At 37.8% G+C, this 21,597-nt stretch overlaps 2 protein-coding genes across 3 annotated transcripts; both read left to right on the plus strand.

Moving 5' to 3' along the window:
- The first annotated feature begins 1,796 nt into the window (after positions 1-1,796).
- LOC130746425 (uncharacterized) lies at positions 1,797-11,242 on the plus strand. Of its 2 annotated transcripts, none has more exons than XM_057599050.1 (11): positions 1,797-2,065; positions 2,531-2,738; positions 2,840-3,022; positions 3,122-3,221; positions 3,331-3,361; positions 4,864-4,906; positions 6,029-6,181; positions 6,438-8,205; positions 8,327-9,635; positions 10,185-10,268; positions 10,635-11,242. In XM_057599050.1, exons 2-11 carry the CDS (start codon positions 2,680-2,682, stop codon positions 10,697-10,699), a joined length of 3,795 nt encoding a protein of 1,264 aa, XP_057455033.1. In that variant the 5' UTR covers positions 1,797-2,065; positions 2,531-2,679; the 3' UTR covers positions 10,700-11,242. The 2 variants fall into 2 exon arrangements, with proteins under 2 accessions (XP_057455033.1, XP_057455032.1); XM_057599049.1 differs by having other exon boundaries at positions 1,798-2,065; positions 2,567-2,738.
- A 1,480-nt stretch (positions 11,243-12,722) lies between these two features.
- Positions 12,723-20,460, plus strand: LOC130746426 (ABC transporter B family member 19-like). The gene is made up of 9 exons (XM_057599052.1): positions 12,723-13,891; positions 14,109-14,163; positions 14,297-14,472; positions 15,756-15,920; positions 16,023-16,318; positions 16,611-16,927; positions 17,155-17,378; positions 17,687-19,618; positions 20,020-20,460. The coding sequence occupies exons 1-9, from the start codon at positions 12,917-12,919 to the stop codon at positions 20,365-20,367; spliced, it is 4,488 nt and encodes a 1,495-aa protein (XP_057455035.1). The 5' UTR covers positions 12,723-12,916; the 3' UTR covers positions 20,368-20,460.
- Positions 20,461-21,597: the final 1,137 nt, after the last annotated feature.

Below are 21,597 nucleotides of genomic sequence, written 5' to 3' on the forward strand. Positions count from 1 at the left end.
TAAATTTGTGACAGACCACCACCAACCGACGGTTCCAGGCCGACGCTAAAATCATTGGCCAAATTAGCGCTGGTTATGACTTACACTAATGTAAATTCGTTTCGGTCATCTATTCAGCCGACAAATTTAGCGTTGGCTTGGCCGATGCTAATCTCGATGATTTCTCCGCTTGTTCGTTTTTATAAAATTTATCCTCTCACTCTCTCTCCAAACCTAACCCTCACTCTTCATCGCCGCCTAACCTCCCCTTGTATAACATTGGTCCGCTCTCTCGCTCTTCATCCCGACACCTCTGCCTTACCCCATATCTCGGTGTATCCCAACCGTTCCACTGCCCTCTCACACTTTCTCCAAATCGTACCCTTACTCTTCGTCACCAAGCCCACGACCCTACCGTCCCAATGCCTTGTTGTAGCTCCCACCATCTCGACACCTCCACCTCAATCCCTCTCTCCGTGTAGTCCCACTGCATCGTCACAATCCCTCGCCTTTGTGGCGGTGTCCGCCTCCCCTACTACGTCGTGCCACATTTTTCCTATGTTGTGTTCGATTTTTTCCTTTACCCTCTCTCCCCAATTGAATTGTATTGTTGACATAATATTTTTTATGTCTGCAATAATTATTTAGTGCTATTTAATTTTTTTTTGCAAAAAGTTTTTTACTTAGTACTTATGAGGATCATGAGACAATCGTTATTCCTGAGACTCTAACTCATCATCTAAATTAACATTTGTCAAACACCACATTTTTTACACACAGTGTAACTAATGATATTATAAACTCATATGGCTTATAAATAAATTCAAATAATTGTACCACTTAAACGTGAAACTCGTGAATTAAAGAGTTTACTAAAATAATTTAGATGTATGACAATATGACAAACACTACTCAAAATGACCTCAAATACATCCCTAAAAACAAACATTAACAATCACTGGAAAAAAAAAGAACCTCATGCTATTGACTTTCATCCATCAGAATTCACAATTTTTAGATTAACCTAATCTCAACTCTCAAGTCAGACCATTTAATGGGTAGCATAATTTTGGAGCAACTCTGTTGAAGGAAAAAATCTAACCAATGAGATATCGACAGTCACTAAAAAGCATTTGATTTGAGCCTATCAAAAAAAAACTAAAAAGCATTTGATTTGATTTGAATTCTGTTTGCATTGTCAGAGATTTTATACACAAGATCATATGTTCCTCAATTAAGTTAATGAACGGCATCTCTGTCATTTTCCCCAAAACGGATATTAATTTTCTTTAATTTCCACACTTTTGATCAATACACACAGTGCCACACACTGTTGACTAAAGCTTAATCACAGACCTGAATTTACCAAAATGACCATCTCGTCCAATCACATTGTTAGTGTCTAATTGTCTATTTTCAACACCTGAATGACAATAACGTAATTAAAGGGTTCAAAATGAATTAAATATTAATTGATTATTAAATATTGGAATTTCAAAAAACTTGTAGTGGGAAGTGATTGGATTTAAACCACCACCACCTTAACCTGAACAAAAAAATTTAACCGGGTGAAAACAACATTTGAATTTCGACTGGTAAATCTTGTTCTCCACCAAGGTTTCATCTTCCTAGTTAGCTGCTAATTACTACATTAAAATTCACAAACTCACAAAGGTAACAGTGTCTGGTAATATTTTTCTCTCTCTTCTCTATTCAGACAGGGTGTATCTAGAGAGAGAAAGTGAAGAAGAAGATTTTGAAATGAAGGATGAGTAAAGCAAAAACCATCCTTTTCATTGTGGGGTTTTCGTAAAACTCAAAAAAATTTTAAAAAGAAAAGAAATTTGCGTAAAGAAAACAAAGGGTCTCTCATTTCTTCCACAGTGAAAGACACAAAAGGGGGAAGATGGAGAAGAACTGAGAAAGACAAAGCAGAGAGAGAGAGAGAGACCCAAATGCTGGTGCCCTTTTCATCTCCAAATCGGAGGATCGGGTTGTGTTTTCAAAGATCTCATACCTTCATTGCTGCCTTTACCATTCAATTCCACGATCGTTTCTGCATTACCCTACTCTCCCAGTTTTCAATGTAAGTGATTAGGGTTTTTTTCTTCAGTTTTTGATTTTGTAGCATGCATAGTTCTTTCTGTATAGTCATGGTGATGCTTCATTGAACTGTGGTTTTGTTTGTTTATTTCTATTTTTGTGAGTTTCTGGGTTTATCTTTGATTTTAGGTTTGTGTGGTGGCTATTCAACTTTAGTCAAGTTTGGTCTTTTGCTGAATCAGATCTATTTTGTTGTAATTTCTTTGTGGCAATTTTGGGTTTTTGTTGCTTTGCTTAAAGGCTTGAACTTTGGGTTGGGATCTCTGGTATGCTTCTGATAGGAATGGAAACAAGTGGGATTTTCCTTATCTGCATCTGGGTGGTTATAAAATTTTCAGCTTGATTGAAAATGTAGATTTGTAATGCAATGCTAATTTGGAAATGACACACTGAACAATTAGCGAAACGTTTGTTTTCGGTCTCTTTGATTCTTATTTTGTTTATACAGAATCTACATTCTGACATGGGGATTTCTGGTGTGCAGTTTTGCTGATTATGATTGGTGCCAGGTGAAAATGATGGTGAAAAACTGAAAATTGTATTTTTTTATGTGAAATCATCTGAAGAGTGATATAGTTTTACCTCTAGTAAACAAAAATGAAGCCTGACACACTACTTGACTATGCTGTGCTCCAATTGTCTCCAAAGCGTTCAAGGTGCGGTTTATGTTCCTTGGGGTTTTCTGATTGAAATTTACATTTTCTGCTGATTAGGGTTGTAATCATATTTCTTCATTTTTCTTTCTATTAATGGGCAGGTGTGAGTTGCTTGTTTCAAGTGATGGAACCTCTGAGAAACTAACATCAGGATTAGTAAAGCCATTCTTGACCCATTTAAAGGTTGCGGAAGAGCAGGCTTCACTTGCAGTCCAATCAATTAGACTAGAAATTGATAGACATAAGAATGCTGAGACTTGGTTTACAAAAGGGACATTTGAGAGGTGAAAGCAATGGAATTGGAAGTTTATTTATTGGATTCACGGCCTTTGCAGTGAGCCTTTTGATTTACCCTCTAAGCTGGTTGGTGTTGGCGTTTACAGGTTTGTGCGGTTTGTTGGCATGCCTGAGATTTTAGAAATGGTCGCTACCTTTGATGCAGAGATGACACAATTGGAAGCAGCACGAAAAATATATTCTCAGGTAATAACGGACCTATAATCAAAAAGAGAAGATTGGTGCAAACATTGAACTAAAGCATTAACTCTTTTCTTTCTTTTATTATGCTAATGTTTTGAATGTCTTACTTTAGGGGGCAGGAGACCAGCGTGCTGAGTCACAAGGTATGTTCTCTTTTCAAGTAGGCACTACATACCATGAAAGCATGAACATGAAGACAAATAGTGTTTCCTCTTCAGTTTTACAAAAAAAAAGGATGAAAAGTAAGCTATAAATTTTAGTCACATCGATTGGGATCATATTGTCCAAATTTGGAAATTTGATCAATATCAAAGTTCATTAGTTGTCTTCTTAGTTTTTTCCCTTTTATTTCCCCCCACTGTATATTTTACTATTCAAAGTGTTGAGTAGTACTAGTACCACATTGACTAGAGATATGACCATAATAGTCTTTATAAATGGTAGAGCAACACTGACCTCATAGCTAGCTTTTGGGGTAGAGTTAGGTCAAACCCGAATTTTGATATGGTATCTAAATCCGTTTATTGGAGATCCCCCATATATGGGTCACCCGCAAAGTTGGTTCCTGTGCTCCAGATGTCCAGCCCTTAGGCGTGAGGGGTGGGTGTGTTGAGAAGTCCCACATTGGTTAGAGATATGACCAACTAAATCCTTATACAGTTTGAACAATCCTCACCTTCTAAGCTAGCTTTTGAGGTAGAGTTAGGCCAAACCCAAATTCTAAGATGGTATAAGAGCCTATTCTAGATTCGTTTATTGAAGACCACCCATATATGGAGAAGTCTCACATTTTCTAGAGATATGGGCATAATAGTCTTCATAAATGGTAGGACAACTTTCACCTATAAGCTAGTTTTTGGGGTAAAGTTAGACCTAACCTAAATTCTATTAAAATGTAAGGCCAACTATTAAGTATAGTTCACTATGATATGAAATTACAATTATCATAGAATCTTAAAGCTATATTTTTGTGCTGGCTACTTGTTTTAGGTATTTGGACAGTTTTGGAATGTTGTATTGTGTCTGTAATAGTTTATTTAGTTCATTCCTAATCTGTTCTGTATGTTATTTAATTAATTCCTAATCTATATTGTGGCCAGAAAATGAGTCAGAAAGGAAAGAGAAAATGCATACTAATTTTAATTACACATGCTCCCCGTAATTGCACCAACAAAATTGCTTTATCCAAATTGTTAAGAGAAAGTAAAAATGGGTTGAACATTCAACATTGACGTCTTACACAAAAAGAGAAACAGAGAATTAAACTCATGCTTGAAACAGGAATCACCTGGATTTTGATATGGAGAAAAGAATGTCAAAATGAAGAAAATTGGGAAAACAGACTAAACAATCAAAAATTTAAATCATATATAATTTATCAAAGAGAGTTGAGATTGAAGTTTTTATTTCATTGACTTTCACCTCAGCATAAACAATGTAGCTGAAATTTCAATACATTTGGTCCCTATAGATATTTATGGATACTAATGCATGTGGTTATTTGCTGGATAATTATAAGGTTATGAAAGTGGGCATTTTGATTTGAGAACTGTGGTTCTTTTGAAGTCTCAGTTTCATTCTATTAGTTAATGTGAGTGATTGATAATAATATGGTGACAACAATATTTTGGTCAATTTGCTCCAGGTGGGGATGGAACAGGAGTCATTGCAGCGGCAGATGCAACCACGTAACATTTCTATCCACTTTCATTTTATCTGGGTGCACTGCACCAAGGTTAGTTTCTCAAATATGATCCTTTAGTCTTGAAATTGTTTATCCAATTGTCCTTCATGTACTTCATGAATGTAGTCATGTTTTTCTTGAGTTTGTTCTCGATCATATGGGATATCTTGTGCTCTTGGAAGACTGTCATTCATTATTTGGTGTTCTAGTTCAGCTCATTCTCGACTATACGCAGATATTTCAGTACAGTAGTAATGATCAAGTTCTCATATTTGGCATTTTGGTCTTTGGCAAGAACATATGAAAGACCAAAAATTCAAATATGAGAACTTAACCACCAAATAATGTATGAGAATCTTTGAGCCGAAGATATCGCATATGATTGTGAACAGAGTTAAGAAGAACATGACTACATTCAAGAAGCATGTGAAGAAATTTTGGATAAACAATTTGAAGACTAAAGGTTCTTGTTTGAGAAGTTAACCTTTGCAATGTTATGTTTGTGATGAGGGTTTTGGAAGTAAAGGAAGTGGGGGATAATATTTTCATTTTTTTGGTGTGCACCAACAAAGCCTTTTGACATGATTAAGGGATCCAACTGCTTACCAACCATATTAGACTTTGTTGGTTCAGATAAATATTTACTTTCAAATTAAGAGAGTTTTATAATATTTATAAAGATGAATAAAGGATTAGGATATTAAGTTTGCTGCTAATGTTTCATTTTATTTTAAAAAATTATCACACTAGAGAATATTTATTGGAATTTAAAATTTGACCCTTTCTTACCTAAAACTATTCATTTCAAACACACTTTGGCTATATGAGAGAATCAGACCAATAGAGAGGCCTTGGTAAGACAGTAAGAAGAGTTTTTTTTTTTTTTTTTTTCTCTTCTTAGTTCTTACTGTCTTACCATAAGGAAAATGACCTTTATATACGGAAGCAGACCAAATTCAAAGACTAAAAAGAAACCTTTTAATTTTTTTTATACAAATGACCTGTCTGGAAAACATGTTTATCTACATGAAATGATAAACAATCATTATGTTCAATAAAGAATCCAACATAGTTATTATCTTTTGTCATCTTCTGAAATATTTAACTTTGTCACCACTTGTAACAGGAAGGAACTCCTAAGAGCCATTGATGTAAGACTCGGTGCAGTTAGGCAGGACTTAACCTCAGCATGTGCTCGTGCATCAGCATCTGGTTTTAATCCCCACACTGTCTCTCATCTCAAACTCTTTGCAGATCGATTCCGTGCCCACCGCTTGAAGTAACTAACAACCACCACACTCATATAATATAGTCGGATTTAGAGTGAATGATCAAATTGGTTCTCGAAAGTGTCGACCACAAGAACTAACTTGACTGACATAGTATTTCCTCCATCCAGGGACAAATTTATCAGCACCTAACACTTTCGGAGGCCAATTTTGTCATTCACTCTTGGATTTTTATATATTTCATTTTCATCTCTAATATAGTAAAAATATTAAATAATTTTTTTAATTTTATTTTTTTGGGTGCAGTGAAGCATGTGCTAAATATTTGTCACTGTATGAAAGAAGACCAGACCTTATCAGCACCTGGAAGCCAGGTGGCGATGACAGGGATCTCCGGTCATCAGTTAACTCTGACATGTCCATTGACAACGACGATGACCAATCAAAGCCTTCCACGTGGCAACAGCCCAAAGCCATTGGCAACTTCGCTTCACTACGACGTAGCGCCAGCAACAACGACGTAAACCAGAAAGGTGACGAAGCCAAGGACGCCGCCACCAAAGACGACACCACCGAGTCCTCACCGTCGCCGTCGTCGTCAACGACCTCCTCAGCGGCACCGTCGGCGCGGCGGCTCAGCGTGCAGGACCGGATCAACCTCTTCGAGAAGAAGCAGAAGGAGGGCTCCTCAGGTAAACCGGCGGAGCTTCGGAGGATGTCCTCCGACGTCTTGCGGCGGTGGAGTGGCTGCAGTGACATGAGCATTGACGGTAGCGGCGAGAAGAAGCTCTCTGAAGAGAGCCCTTTGTCTTCGTCCACGTCCTCTGTTCCGCAGAACAACTCCTCTGTTGCCACCACCTCCGAAGAAAACTCAGAGAATGTTGCGAAAACTGATCATGGGTCTTTTCAGGAGAGTGAAAACGTTTCTGTTTATGGAGATGAGAGGAGTGGAGGGTTTAAGGATGAAGTGGGTGCTTCTGGGCCACCATTGAAGGGTTCTTCTTCGGGTTCGGAAGAGGTTGTTTGTTCCATGTTGTCTTCTGGAGATGGGTTGTGTGATGTGAAGGTTTCTGGTGGGATGAAAAGTCATGTGGTTGCGCCGTCACTTGTTAAGGTCCACCGTATTCATTCACGATCTCTTTCAGCTCAATTTGAAGGTGGCGTGGCACTCAAACAGAGGGATGCTTCTCCTGTTCAGGTTGAGGGTGTTCATCAATCTACATCTCAGGACTCTTCTTCATCTTCATTAATAGCCAAGCAGCAAAAGGACGAGGATTCTCAAGTTCCAAAAATGAAGTACCAAAAAACGGTACCTGCTACTCAGGAAAAAACCAGCATGCCATCAGGTAAAAGGGATGAAACTCGGGGTGGTAATGAAAGTAGCAGGTTGAATTATCCTGGTAAACAAGTTTCGGAGAGTCACGGTAATGCTCGGGTAGCCTCAGCTGTGCCTCAAGAGCAGGCTCAGAGAGTAAGGCAGACTAAAGGAAATCAGGAGCTACATGATGAGCTGAAAATGAAGGCGGATGAGCTTGAAAAGCTTTTTGCAGAGCATAAATTGAGGGTTCCTGGGGAACAATCTGGTTCTGCACGGAGAATTGAGCCTGCGGCGGATGCACATGTTGAACAGACTGTTAGCTCACAGCATAGAAGACCTGTTGTGGGGGATTCAACTCCTCAGCCGCCTTCTAGAAGCACTGTGTCTGAACCAGCTGCAAGTTCTAGCAATTTGACAAACTTTGATGCTAAGTCGTCGCAAACTAAGTCAGGGGACAGTCACAATTATGGCGATGCTCTAAGGCAAAATTTCTCGGAACTTAACTTTGGTGATGATTCTAGGGGTAAATTTTATGAAAAGTACATGAAAAAAAGGAATGCTAAACTTCAGGAAGAATGGAGTTCAAACAGAGCAGAGAAAGAAGCTAGGATGAAGGCCATGCAGGATAGTCTTGAGCGGAGCAGAGAGGAGATGAAGGCCAAGTTTTCAGGGTCAACAAATAGACAAGGTTCACTAACAGGCGCTCATCGTGCTGAGAAACTTGGATATTTCAAATCAAATAATAAAAGAGACCAGGTATTTCTTGCTTGTTTGATAGTTTTATGATAACTGGTGCATTTTTGTCTTCTACAAAGCAAGCTTGTTTTGATATTAAAAAAAAACTATTTTGGTTCTGATTTCTCTTATTTATCAACAGCATCCAATAGATTTGCTTCAGAATGAAGAGGTTGAAGATCTTTCTGAATTCTCAGAAGAAAAGATTTATGGTGCTTCAAGGCAAACTAGGAAAGTATTTCCTAACAGACATGTGCCTCCAGGCGCACCTCGCACAACAGCAGCGTCAATCTCACGCTCATCTGGCAGGCGAAGAGAAAATCCTCTTGCTCAGTCGGTTCCAAATTTCTCTGATTTAAGAAAAGAAAATACAAAGCCTTCTTCTGGAGTCAGTAAAACGACCCGCTCTCAGGTGAGAAACTATGCCCGTAGCAAAAGCTCTGCTGAAGAAGCGCAAGGTATCAAGGAAGAGAAGGTAAAGCAAACTCAGTCTTTGCGGAAGAGCTCTGCTAATCCTGCAGAGTTTAAGGATTTGTCCCATTTGAACTCAGATGGGGTTGTCTTGACTCCATTGAAATTTGATTTGGATGAGACTGATCTGGGACCTTATGATCAACCATCAAGGTCTTTCACTAAAACAGGTAATAGTGTAGGCCCTGGTTCTGGAGGCAATGCTATCAGGAATAAAGCTTCAGCGGCATCTCATACTCATAAAAATAAATTTGATGACCTAGAATTTGATATGGAAGATTCTTTGCATATGGCGACAGAGGAAGAAGATGAAATCGGAACTGTGGCCATCGAAGACTGCACTTATAATAATAATGGAAAGGTGAGCCTGAGCCAAGAATCTGGGAAATCTGGTAATTCTGGGTCTGAAATTGGTGATTCTACAAGGTCTCTTGCTCAGGTAGACTCTGTTTCAGGGGGTGAAATGCCTACTGAATATCCATCAAATTTCAACGGGGTAGGATCTCTGCAGGACTCTCCAGTTGGAAGTCCAGTGTCATGGAACTCACACGTGCCTCATCCCTTTTCTTACCCACACGAATCCTCTGACATTGATGCTTCTGCGGATTCTCCAATTGGCAGCCCTGCGTCTTGGAATTCTCATTCCCTAAACCCGGGAGAGAATGATGCTGCTCGAATGAGGAAAAAATGGGGAAGTGCTCAAAAGCCGTATTTTGTTGCTAATTCATCCCAGAATCAACCCCGCAAGGATGTCACAAGAGGTTTTAAGCGATTACTTAAGTTCGGCAGAAAGACTCGTGGGTCAGAGAGTTTGGTTGATTGGATCTCTGCTACAACTTCTGAAGGAGATGATGATATGGAAGATGGTCGAGATCTTGCAAACCGGTCATCAGAAGACTTGAGGAAATCACGAATGGGGTTCTCTCATGGTCATCCTTCTGATGACAGCTTCAATGATAGTGAGCTGTTCAATGAGCAGGGTAACCTATCATTATTTACCCAAATTTCTTGTTACTGATCTGCATGTTGGTTACTGCTTAGAGACAAGTTCAAATATTTTTTTTGCTGATTTCTTGCGATATTTTGCTGTTAGGAAATGGATCCTTTTTCATTTTTTACATCTTTGGTTACACTTTTAAATGATGATTCTTCTTTCATAGTTGTCAAGTGAATGGACTAGGAAAAATTTAGTTTACCTTTGTTAGGAATTCAAAAGAATCATGCTCTTATTTCTTTTATACTCATTTTCAAACCCTAACCAATTTCTTCATGATAGTATACTCAGATGTAGTTAAAGGTTTATGTTATTATTATAGGTCATATTTGGTGGCTGGGTGGGACTGTTGTTTTCTGGTATTTGTGATGTTCTATGTTCTCACTGCTGGAAAATTAATGTTGCACTAAATTCTTGTTCATGATATATATTTTATTGAACTAGTAGCTTTATTATGCATGTTCTTTTCACTTTTTCTTCGATGGATAGAGGTAAATTAGTTTTTTATTGACAATCTTATGCTCAATTCTTGCAGTTCAATCCATGCAAAGCTCTATCCCTGCACCTCCCGCTCATTTTAAACTAAGGGATGATCATATATCAGGAAGTTCAATAAAAGGTAAAACTGCATAACTTAATTAATCTTGCGCCAAATTTTCATCTATTTTTGGCACAGTTGTATGTGTTAGGCTGATGAAGTAGTTGTGAAGAATCTTCAAAATATGTCATCTTTCTTTCGCATATCCTTGATTTGGTAGTTCATTCTGGATTAAGCAACTGGTCTCTTGGATTATTGTCTTTTGTGTCTGGCCTTAGAATGTAATCTTGACTCAAGGGAAAGTAATATTGTGCTATTGCTAATAAAGACATGGGTTTCTTTTCATTGATTTCAAAACTAATAATCATTTAATTTTGTTCAGATCGCTAGATAATGCTAATATTTTGCGTGACATTCTAGTAATACAATAATTTTAATTTTGTGCAGCTCCCAAATCATTTTTTTCACTCTCAACCTTCCGAAGCAAGGGCAGTGACTCGAAACCAAGATGAAATTTCACCGAGTAGGCTGGCAAGTAATTTGGATCATCTTCAACGGTAAGGTGTAAAGGACAACATTAAACGCGATACAGAAAAGAGAGACAGGCACGGTACATGAAAGATATATGATGGGGTTATGTATATTTTCTTGGACTATGAGGTTTTCCCCTACGATTTAGTTAGCAATGTTTGTGTTGAAATATGATGCATACTGTAGTCAATGATGAGTCGCCTATTGGTGCACTGTCATTGTAATTTTGGCAGTAGTGGCATTATTTTACCCGTTTATTTTTGATCTACTTGTGTGATGTATATCAGAATTGAACCCCCTATTAGAATGAATCAGTATAGACGAATTTAAGAAGAGTAATGTGGTTGCGGAGTATAATAATAGCTTTCAAAAGTTTATTACTCTTTCTCCTCAAAGATTAAGCAAAGATAATTGGCTTGTTATCTTCTTTATTCTTTGCTGAAGGACACATCACTGTACTCTTAACTGTATAAACTCGGCTATTATTGTTTATTTTCATGATATACATGTTCAATTACTTGTAATTCTTCATCACATGGTAAATGTACTTGGCTGTGGGTCCTTGTAATGTTACCTTGTCACCTTGTGATGTTGCATTGGTTGTTTATACTCAAAGATTTCGGTGTTGTGAACATTGAGCTGTCTGATAGCAGTGGTGGGCAAGTGGGAACTTCAATTGCATTCTCATTATTTGGTATTGAGCTAAAACCTGATTTGTCCTGTTAAGTTGCATTTTCTGCCATCCACATTTTTAAATGTTAAGATATTGATTGTCTAAATAACATTACACTGATATATGTTCTTGTGGAGTGTGGAACTGAATATTGTCATCTAGGAAGCAGCAAATGAATTATATAAACCAGATTATTATGAAAATACACTTAATACTCGAGGTTCTAAAATTAGCCATCCCTCTCCAAATGCTTAAAGTTTTATGGAAGCAGAACCAATTGTGGAGAGAACCTTCTATGAGTAGATTCTGAATTTTAAAATGATTGAGGTTGACCTATGTGTTCTTTAACACTACCAAATGGGAATTTAAAATAAGAAGTAGATGAATGCTCAAAAGAAATGCTACACGACAGTCATATTGATCCAAAAATGGATCAACCTTGTTCTCTACAAAAAAACAAAACCAGAACAACGCTAGACGACGCAATATTTTAATATTTGATATTTTCTAGGAAGTAATTCGGCCAATAATGTTTTAGTTATTTAATTTTCTTGGATTAGGCATGCTATACTGTTAATCTGATATTTATGCACAAAGCAATGCTCTTTCCTGCTGTTCAAACAGATTCCCCTCCGGACTACACCTTTTACACAAGTTTTTCCCATCAATTTACATTTTGTGATACTCTAAATAGAACTTCAGAAGAATATTACCCTTTGTAAGTTCCGGTATAGCGTCTACGTTCTCAATGGTTAATCTTTGTTTATTCTTTCATTTTCCTCCTTAAATATTCCTTACAAACTCATTGGTCAAGCTTCTCACTTCTTAATTACATGACATAATATACTTAGTTAAAGAGGGAAATACACACATGACAAATGGATAGTCCTTGTCATTTCTTGTTCATATCAAATTAGAGAAAGTTTGACCTGTCACAATAAACCTCCACATAAGTAATTAGCAAAAAACATCCACATAAGTCACTTCCATCCCAACATTATTTTCTCCAAATAACAAGGTGCTGAAATTGGCAAGCCGGCCTCATAGTCTTGCATGCCGCCCCTGTCCAACAACATTAAGAAACTACTAAATTAAACTCCCAAAGTCGGAGTTGTTCTAGTTTAAGCAGAAGTCTAGGATTTGAGTTCTTGTGAAAGCAGTTGCGTTAAATGCTGGATAGAAAGAGCTTTATGACTCATATAGATCATACTCGGTTTGAATAAGATTGTCCCAGTGGAGTGTAGGATACCAGTGTTTTAAACAAATGAAAAAAATCTCAAAGTAGTTATCATTGCCTGAACCGCATAGACCCATATATGAGTTGCTGTTTTGGTCACTCTTGTGTCTGGCTAGGCTAGAAAGAAAACACAGGCGGAATGTGCAAAGTTGTTTGATACATTGGACCTATCTATCCCAATGTGAAACTAATCACAAGTTGAACTCTTTCTTGTTTTAGTTTTCCCATCATACTACCAGTTTTTCTCATCAAACATCAATCACTCGCAGCTAGCATAGCTAGCTAACCATGGCTGATTCTTCCTTTGAGCTTGACTCCTTCTCCTCCACAAGCTACCAGAGACGACACAATACAACGCCGCTGAGCTACCGCAGTGTCTCCGGCTCGAACTCTTTCATACCATCAAGCTCTCGAAGCAGAGCTTCTCGCCGCAGCAGAGTTGTTCCTCCTACCACACCCTTTGCCACGGACGATGACCGTTCGTGGCAAGGAGAGGTTTCATGGAAGTTCGAGGCCACCGGGTTCCGTGAGCACAGCACAAACTTCGGCTCTGCTCTGAGTCCATGGCCAGATACCACCCCATCTGATCGCAGCCGCGTGTTTCGCCAATCAGCAAATGACTTTTACCTCTCTCGAACATCCAATTTCAGAGGCCTCACAGGCTCATCTCATGACTATTCTTCCTATGGCAGAGTTGAACTCCGGAGCCATGTTGCTAGGGACAATAACAATGATAATTCTCTTGCTTTCTCCAAATTGGGAATCATCAAAGAGGTTAAACACAGGACTAGTCCATTGGCTGAGGAAGATGAGCTCAGTATGATAGATTATAGCATAACAGAAGACAACTTTATTTCACCTACTACAAAGAATGTTCATCATGATCATGAATCATCACATAATAAACATGATGGTTATGGTGGGGTTTATTATGTTGATCATCATGGGGTACCATCACATGAGAGCAAATACTCTAGCAAATTTTATAGTCACCATGATACTAAGAAGGTTTCAGGATATGTTGATGATGAAGAAAGTGAGGAGGATGAGGGAGATGCAGGGGCTCCAAGGACAATTGGGCTTTTTAGCTTGTTCAGGTACTCAACCAAGTTGGATTGGGTGCTAATGTTTTTTGGTTGCTTAGGGGCTCTCATTAATGGAGGATCACTTCCTGGCTATTCTTATCTTTTTGGAAACTTGGTTAATAAGCTTTCAGGGGAAGCAGAGAATGACAGAAAACAAATGTTGAAGGATGTAGAGAAGGTACTAATTCTTCCTTAATCTCCTTTTCCTTTGTAGTCAGGGTTTAAAATTGTGCTACAGAATTGCAGATAAATGCAGGTTGATGCGGCTGCAATTGCGATCACGAGAACTCTAAAAGCAATTGCAATTGCGGTTGCAGACCGCAATTTAAAACACTTTATAGTCACTCTAATGTATGCATATGTAGTGGAATTGAAGCATGTTTTCTTTGTTGCAGATGTGCTTATTTATGACCGGATTAGCTGCGGTTGTGGTAGTTGGAGCATATTTGCGTAAGGAGATTAAGAAATTAATCATTGATTTTTACATTTTTTTGTTATGATTTTCAATGGATAGCCTTGAATTCTTGAGGTTTATTTGAGAGGTGTTGCAAGTTGTGATTTTCTTTATCACTAAAATTGGCAGAGATCACATGTTGGAGGCTAGTGGGAGAGCGATGTGCTCAGAGGATCAGAACTGAGTATCTAAGAGCAGTTCTTCGACAGGACATTAGTTTTTTTGATACTGAGATGAACACTGGAGATATCATGCATGGAATTGCTAGTGATGTTGCACAAATTCAAGAAGTTATGGGAGAGAAGGTTAAATTCTTGTTTCTCTTGTTCTGGGAACAAAAAGCACTTGATAGTTAAACTGCATTATATAATTAACGAAGTCTTGTGACTTTTGATCAGGAGTTCTCACACAAATATAAACTATGAAATCAATATAACTAACATAGTCTTCTGACTTTTGAGTTTAGATATGGAGTTTTGATGCAAAAATAAACTATGAAATTGGTTTCCTCATCCCCATCTCTCTCTAATGATATCATTTTTCCCGGACATTTTTATTTTATATTATTTTTCTGAACCCTTACTCTGTACCATAGTTCATTTTTATTTATATTGAAAAACATTTTCAATTGATTTTTTTCCTTTTCATATTTTATTAATATTTCGTCATGTGTAGCCGGCTCTTACATTTTTTTGGGGACAAATTTAAAATGGTTGACATCTGTGTGACTCATTCTTCCTGTCTGTTCCTTTTTCAAGTGTAGTTTACAAAGTTATGAAAAATAGAAAATAAAATAAAAACTTGATATCATTCTTATTAAAGTCATTTTTTAGTCAATTAGTTTACTAAGAAATCTAGTTATCTCGTTTTCATGGAAATTGTTATCAAAATCTCTATTTTTTATGGTGAAAAACTATTTTTGTATTATACTCTTAACTATCATCTTAATTGACTTCTATATATGATTATTAGACAATTATATATCAATTTCTCGTTTATAAATATGTAATTATGCATTAATATTGTAACACCATAACTAAAGTGAAAATGAATTACTAAAAGAAAAGTAAAAGGGGAATGGACAATATACTAGTAAGAAAAAAATGGTGGCTCTTTCTTTGGCTGGTCTTCCAAAGGGTGTTTTTATTATTATCCTTTCATGAGAGACTTGTTCTCATGGGGTTCTTTGGTATTCAATAAAATTATTTTGCTTCCAAAAAAAAATGGTGGCAAGTGGCAGCACTCACTTTAACTTCTCATATATTGGTTAAAATTCATGGGGGAGTCTATTAAAAATATGTGGCAGACTTCTAGTTGGGACCTACATGAACTCAACCAATGAAATAAAAGACTAATGAAATAAGAGACTCTTGAAAAATTTGTTTAGTTGACCAAAATACTGAGCTTCAAGAAGTTAAAATGGCAATCACAGAGTTCGCCCCTTTGTTTTTATGTATTATCAATTTATACCATATCAATAATATAATAGAAGTTTCATGAGTTTTCTGAGCCTTAGAAGTTTTTAGCTTCAAATTTGGTTGACACTACTCCTTAAATGCGCTTCTAAGTTTTCTTTCTGGCACTGCAGATGGCCCATTTCATCCATCATGTATTTACATTCATATGCGGGTATGCAGTTGGGTTTAGAAGATCATGGAGAGTCTCTCTGGTGGTATTCTCAGTCACCCCATTGACAATGTTCTTAGGCATAGCTTACAAAGCAATTTATGGTGGTCTAGCAGCAAAAGAGGAAGTAAGATAAAAAAAAAAATACACACTTAGCTTACATTCATTAAATTTGATCTTATATATGTCTTGGCATTTTGCTCATTCTATTTTTTTTTTTTGGCTATAGGCTTCTTATAAGAAAGCTGGCAGCATTGCTGAGCAGGCCATCAGTTCAATCAGGACAGTGTTTTCTTTTGTTGCAGAAAGCCAATTGGGTGAAAAATATGCTGACCTACTGCAAAAATCAGCTCCAATTGGAGCAAGAATTGGATTTGCTAAGGGTGCAGGCATGGGTGTTATCTATTTAGTTACCTATTCAACATGGGCCTTGGCTTTCTGGTATGGCTCCATTTTAATTGCCAAGGGTCAACTTGATGGAGGTTCTGCTATTGCTTGTTTCTTTGGTGTCAATGTAGGAGGAAGGTGTACTTTCTTCTTTCACTAAGTTGATTATGTTTGATTTAGATGCAAGATTATTTAACTGTACTTTCTAAACAAAAGAAATGATTCTTCAATTGGCTATTAAAGACTACTGTTTAAATATCCGTTGCCAGCAAATGGACGTTAGTACTCACTTTGAGACAAAAATTAAACATAACTTTTCTTATGAATTGAGATAATAGTCTGCTCACGTTGCACACAACTGGTATCCGAACACACTATTTTAACTTTCTTTCTCTAACTGTTAAAAGTTTATTTGTTTATTTATTGGCAGAGGCTTGGCACTGGCACTTTCATATTTTGCACAATTTGCACAAGGAACTGTTGCAGCAAGCCGTGTGTTCTTTATCATAGAAAGAGTCCCTGAGATTGATCCCTATAGTCCTGAGGGTAGGAAGGTTTCCTCTGCTCGTGGAAGGATTGAGTTGAAAAATGTTAGTTTCGCATACCCATCTCGTCCTGATTCTCTGATACTTAATTCCCTTAACTTGGTGTTTCCATCTTCAAAAACTCTTGCATTGGTTGGTGCAAGTGGAGGGGGCAAGTCCACTATCTTTGCTCTTATAGAGAGGTTTTATGACCCTATTGAAGGTAAGCATGTATCAGAATAACAATATGAGTGATGGCATAAGATATTCAGTGCAATGTTTGGAAACACATTCTGAAGCCAGAATCAATTCTGGGGAGAAACTTGTGTGAGTAGATTCTGTGTTTCAGAATTGATTCTGATGAAAGACAAGTTGATCTAAACATGCTATCAGAGCTAAGGAAAATTAATTATATGCTCCTAACTCTGTTGAGGTTAAATATCTTTGCAGGAATTATTACTTTGGATGGTCATGATTTGAGGACATTGCACGTAAAGTGGCTAAGAGATCAGATTGGGATGGTTGGTCAGGAGCCAGTTCTCTTTGCCACATCTATACTGGAAAATGTGATGATGGGGAAAGATAATGCCACCAAGGAAGAGGCAATTGCTGCTTGCAAAGCTGCTGATGCTCACAAGTTCATCTATAACTTACCACTAGGCTATGACACTCAGGTGCAGCAACTAATGACAAAGACATTTCTTCTTTTCTAGATTAATATATTCAACAAAACTAAGGTTGCAATGTAGTAATAGCATGTTTGAACCAGGGCAGAGTTAATTCTGAAACCCAAAGGCTACTAAGAGGAGCTTCACCCCAGAATTGATTATGACTTTAGAATCAATTGTATAAAGATTTTCAAATGTGCACTTCGTAAAGATAATAGGAAATAACCTCTATATATGATATCCAAAATCCATATACAAGACAGAAAAACTTACTTCAGAAATTATGGTTTGAAAAAGTATCATTTTTTATGCAGGTTGGAGATAGGGGTACAAAGCTTTCAGGAGGTCAGAAGCAGCGAATTGCGTTGGCTCGAGCGATGATCAAAGATCCTAAAATCCTTCTTTTAGATGAACCTACAAGTGCTCTTGATGCTGAGTCTGAATCTGCAGTCCAAAGGGCCATTGACAAGATTTCTGCAGGCAGAACAACCATTGTCATTGCTCACAGGATAGCAACAGTGAAGAATGCTCATGCCATTGTAGTCCTTGAACATGGTTCTGCCACTGAGATCGGTGACCACCGCCAGCTTATGGCGAAAGCGGGAACCTACTACAACCTTGTCAAGCTTGCTACTGAATCCATTTCACAACCTCTCTTTAAAGAAAATGGCATGCAGAAAGCCAATGATTTATCCATCTATGATAAATCTGCTCCTGATGTATCAAGATCAGAATATTTAGTTGATATCTCGCGGCCTAAGATCTTCAAACCCATGGAGGAGGATGAACAAGACGAGATGGAAGATAAGAAAGATAAAAGGGCAAGACAATACAGACTTTCTGAGGTATGGAAATTGCAAAAACCAGAATCTGTGATGCTACTTTCAGGGTTTCTTCTGGGAATGTTTGCAGGTGCTATTCTGTCCCTTTTCCCATTGATTTTAGGCATATCCCTGGGGGTGTATTTTGGCGATGACCTTTCAAAGATGAAAAGAGATGTTGGATACCTTTGTTTGGTACTTGTTGGCCTTGGATTTGGTTGCATACTTTCCATGACAGGACAACAAGGCTTGTGTGGTTGGGCTGGCTCAAAGCTAACACTGAGGGTTAGAAACCTCTTGTTTCAATCCATACTGAAACAAGAACCTGGATGGTTTGATTTTGAAGAAAACTCCACTGGAGTGTTGGTGTCAAGGCTCTCAATAGACGCTGTTAGTTTTCGGTCGGTACTCGGTGACCGAATCTCAGTCCTTCTTATGGGGTTGAGTTCAGCTGCTGTAGGCCTTGGCGTGTCCTTTGCCTTCAATTGGAGACTAACCCTTGTTGCAGCTGCTTTAACTCCTTTAGCCCTTGGTGCAAGCTATGTAAACTTGATCATAAACATCGGGCCGCGAGTTGACAACACCTCTTATGCCAGAGCTAGCAACATTGCTTCTGGTGCAGTGTCAAACATAAGAACAGTTGCAACATTTTCAGCCCAGGAACAGATAGTCATGTCCTTTGATAGAGCATTATCAGAACCTATGAAAAAATCATTAAAAAGTTCACAACTTCAAGGTCTTGTGTTTGGATTCTTTCAAGGTGCCATGTATGGAGCATACACCTTAACTCTTTGGTTTGGAGCCTACCTTGTAAAAATTGACAAAGCATCATTTAATGATGTGTATAAGATTTTTCTCATTCTTGTTCTGAGCTCATTTTCTGTGGGACAATTAGCTGGTCTAGCACCGGATACTTCTATGGCGGCTTCAGCGATTCCTTCAGTTCAAGATATCATAAACAGAAGGCCACTCATAGGGAGCGATGGAAGAACCAAAAGTAGGAAACTTGGAAGATCAAAGGAGATGAAAATAGAGTTCAAAATGGTGACATTTGCATATCCATGTAGGCCTGAGGTGACTGTGTTGAGGGATTTCTGTTTGAAGGTGAAAGGTGGAAGCACTGTGGCCTTGGTGGGACCAAGTGGATCAGGAAAATCAACAGTCATATGGATGACACAGAGGTTCTATGATCCAGATGAAGGGAGTGTGATGCTGGGTGGGGTGGATTTGAGAGAGATTGATGTGAAGTGGTTGAGGAGGCAAATAGCTTTGGTAGGTCAAGAACCTGCATTGTTTGCTGGGAGCATAAGGGATAATATAGCATTTGGGGACCCAAGTACTTCATGGGCTGAAATTGAAGCTGCTGCAAAGGAAGCTTACATTCACAAATTCATCAGTGGTCTTCCTCAGGGCTATGAAACCCAGGTACTGTAATATATTAGTAGGATCAGTCTATACCATAACTCATTTAACCTGCACCACTTTCCACATGATTTTCCTGGAGTAAATGGTCAATCCCTAAAAGATTTTTCCGTTGACAAGTTAGTCCTGGATGAAGGAAATATGTTTTGAAGTCTCTGAATGTGTAAAAGGTCGGTCAAATTAGTCCCTAAAGTTAGGTTTGGTCTACTAAAACATTGGCTGTCAAGTTAGTCCCCGACTAATGTTTTACACATTCAGGGACTTTCGAACATATTTCCTTCTTCCAGGTACCAACTTGCCAACGGTAAATTCTTTCAGGGACCAAATTGACCATTCACTCGATTTTCCTGACACCCTTCTATTATTTAAGCATATGGTTGATTTTTGCATTTTCTCTGTGACAGGTTGGTGAAAGTGGGGTTCAATTATCAGGTGGGCAGAAACAAAGAATTGCAATAGCAAGGGCCATATTGAAGAAATCAAAAGTGCTTCTGCTTGATGAAGCAAGCAGTGCCTTGGACTTGGAATCAGAGAAGCACATACAAGATGCCCTGAAGAAAGTTTCAAAGGAGGCAACAACCATAATAGTTGCACACCGTCTTTCCACAATCAGAGAGGCTGAAAGGATTGCAGTGATGAAAGATGGGGGAGTGGTTGAGTATGGTAGCCATGACACTCTCATGGCTTCCTCTCAAAATGGTTTGTATGCTAGCTTAGTTCGAGCTGAGACTGAAGCCAATGCCTTTTCTTGATCCAAATGATCTGTGCCTGTAATATTAATTGGATAATATAAAAGGAAAAAATCCACTCCATTTTGAAGTGTTTATACCATATTTTATCCTAAATTTTGGGTCGATTTTCTTTTCTTTTTTCAAATAAAAAATATATCATCAACATATGTTAGGTTCTGGTGACATAAAAACAGAAATCCTAGAACAGATTTTAGGTTCCAATAGGAATTGCAATCTAACATGAATGCACAACAAGTGGAGAAGCTTACCTTGTGGCTGACAAATCGATTTATATAACCACATTGCTAATATTTTTCAATTGTAGGAGAAAGAATCCATGCTGGAGAGCCAGAGCATATGCTCGATCAGAAGATTAATTTCGAGAGGTCAAGCATGTGCCCTGCTTCTCCAGCGTGGTTCACCCTCCACTCCAATCTTTTCTGCTGGCTGGTTGATATATCAGTAACATTTGATCAAGGTGATCAGTCTCATTGCAAAGTAATGTGATCGATACGCATGTTTGTGTTGGACTTTATAAACAGAAAAGGTAATATGTAATTTTATATGGTTAAAATCTGTGAAATGCTTACACGTATATTGGTTGGCAACCATTGCCTTTGTGAGAAGGTAGTTCAACTTGAAGTTTTTTCTTTAATTACACTTTGTATTTTCTCATGCCAAGCAACATAGTTTTGTTAAGTTTGGCAGCCAAATAGGAAGAGTTTTGTGAGCACTTGGTTGAAAGTATAAGTGAGATATCTACCAAATGACAGCAAAAATTTGGACACCTCACTCACAGTATTACAGACACACCCACTAGCACCTTGCAAGAATGCACTTTTCTTGCTGAACAATTCTCAAGCATGCATAAAAGTTAAGAAGTTAAACTCTCTACATTTTGTAACTTGAAAGAACAAAGAAATTACAGCACCACACATATCTATGATTTATTTTTATTTATTCAAATATTGAATAGCTTACCCAACAATTTGGTGGTTGAAACTTGCTACTATTTGGTAGTTACATCATGGATAATGTTACACTCAATAATAGTATTAAAGTTTATAGAGTACAATTCATTTTTTAACTTCATTTTAAACATTAGTCTTATACCATTCATTTTAAACATTAGTCTATTTTTTCATATAAAGTTTATAGACTACGATAGAGATAGAGTGTTATTATGAAACATGTCTTTAAATAAGTTATTAGGTTAAGCCAGACTTCAGGAAGGTCAGATAAAATCCGTGA

This window comes from Lotus japonicus, chromosome 3 (genome assembly GCF_012489685.1).
Source record: "Lotus japonicus ecotype B-129 chromosome 3, LjGifu_v1.2".
In the NCBI taxonomy this organism is placed as follows: Eukaryota; Viridiplantae; Streptophyta; class Magnoliopsida; order Fabales; family Fabaceae; genus Lotus; species Lotus japonicus.

Excerpts from the sequence above, each read along its gene's own strand:
- LOC130746426 (XM_057599052.1), top strand. The coding sequence starts at position 12,917 with ATGGCTGATTCTTCCTTTGAGCTTGACTCCTTCTCCTCCACAAGCTAC. Across the intron at positions 14,473-15,755 it reads AAGAAGTTATGGGAGAGAAG|ATGGCCCATTTCATCCATCA; the intron begins GTTAAATTCTTG and ends CTGGCACTGCAG. Across the intron at positions 19,619-20,019 it reads CTCAGGGCTATGAAACCCAG|GTTGGTGAAAGTGGGGTTCA; the intron begins GTACTGTAATAT and ends TCTCTGTGACAG.
- LOC130746425 (XM_057599050.1), top strand. The coding sequence starts at position 2,680 with ATGAAGCCTGACACACTACTTGACTATGCTGTGCTCCAATTGTCTCCA. Across the intron at positions 2,739-2,839 it reads TTGTCTCCAAAGCGTTCAAG|GTGTGAGTTGCTTGTTTCAA; the intron begins GTGCGGTTTATG and ends ATTAATGGGCAG. Across the intron at positions 9,636-10,184 it reads TGAGCTGTTCAATGAGCAGG|TTCAATCCATGCAAAGCTCT; the intron begins GTAACCTATCAT and ends CAATTCTTGCAG.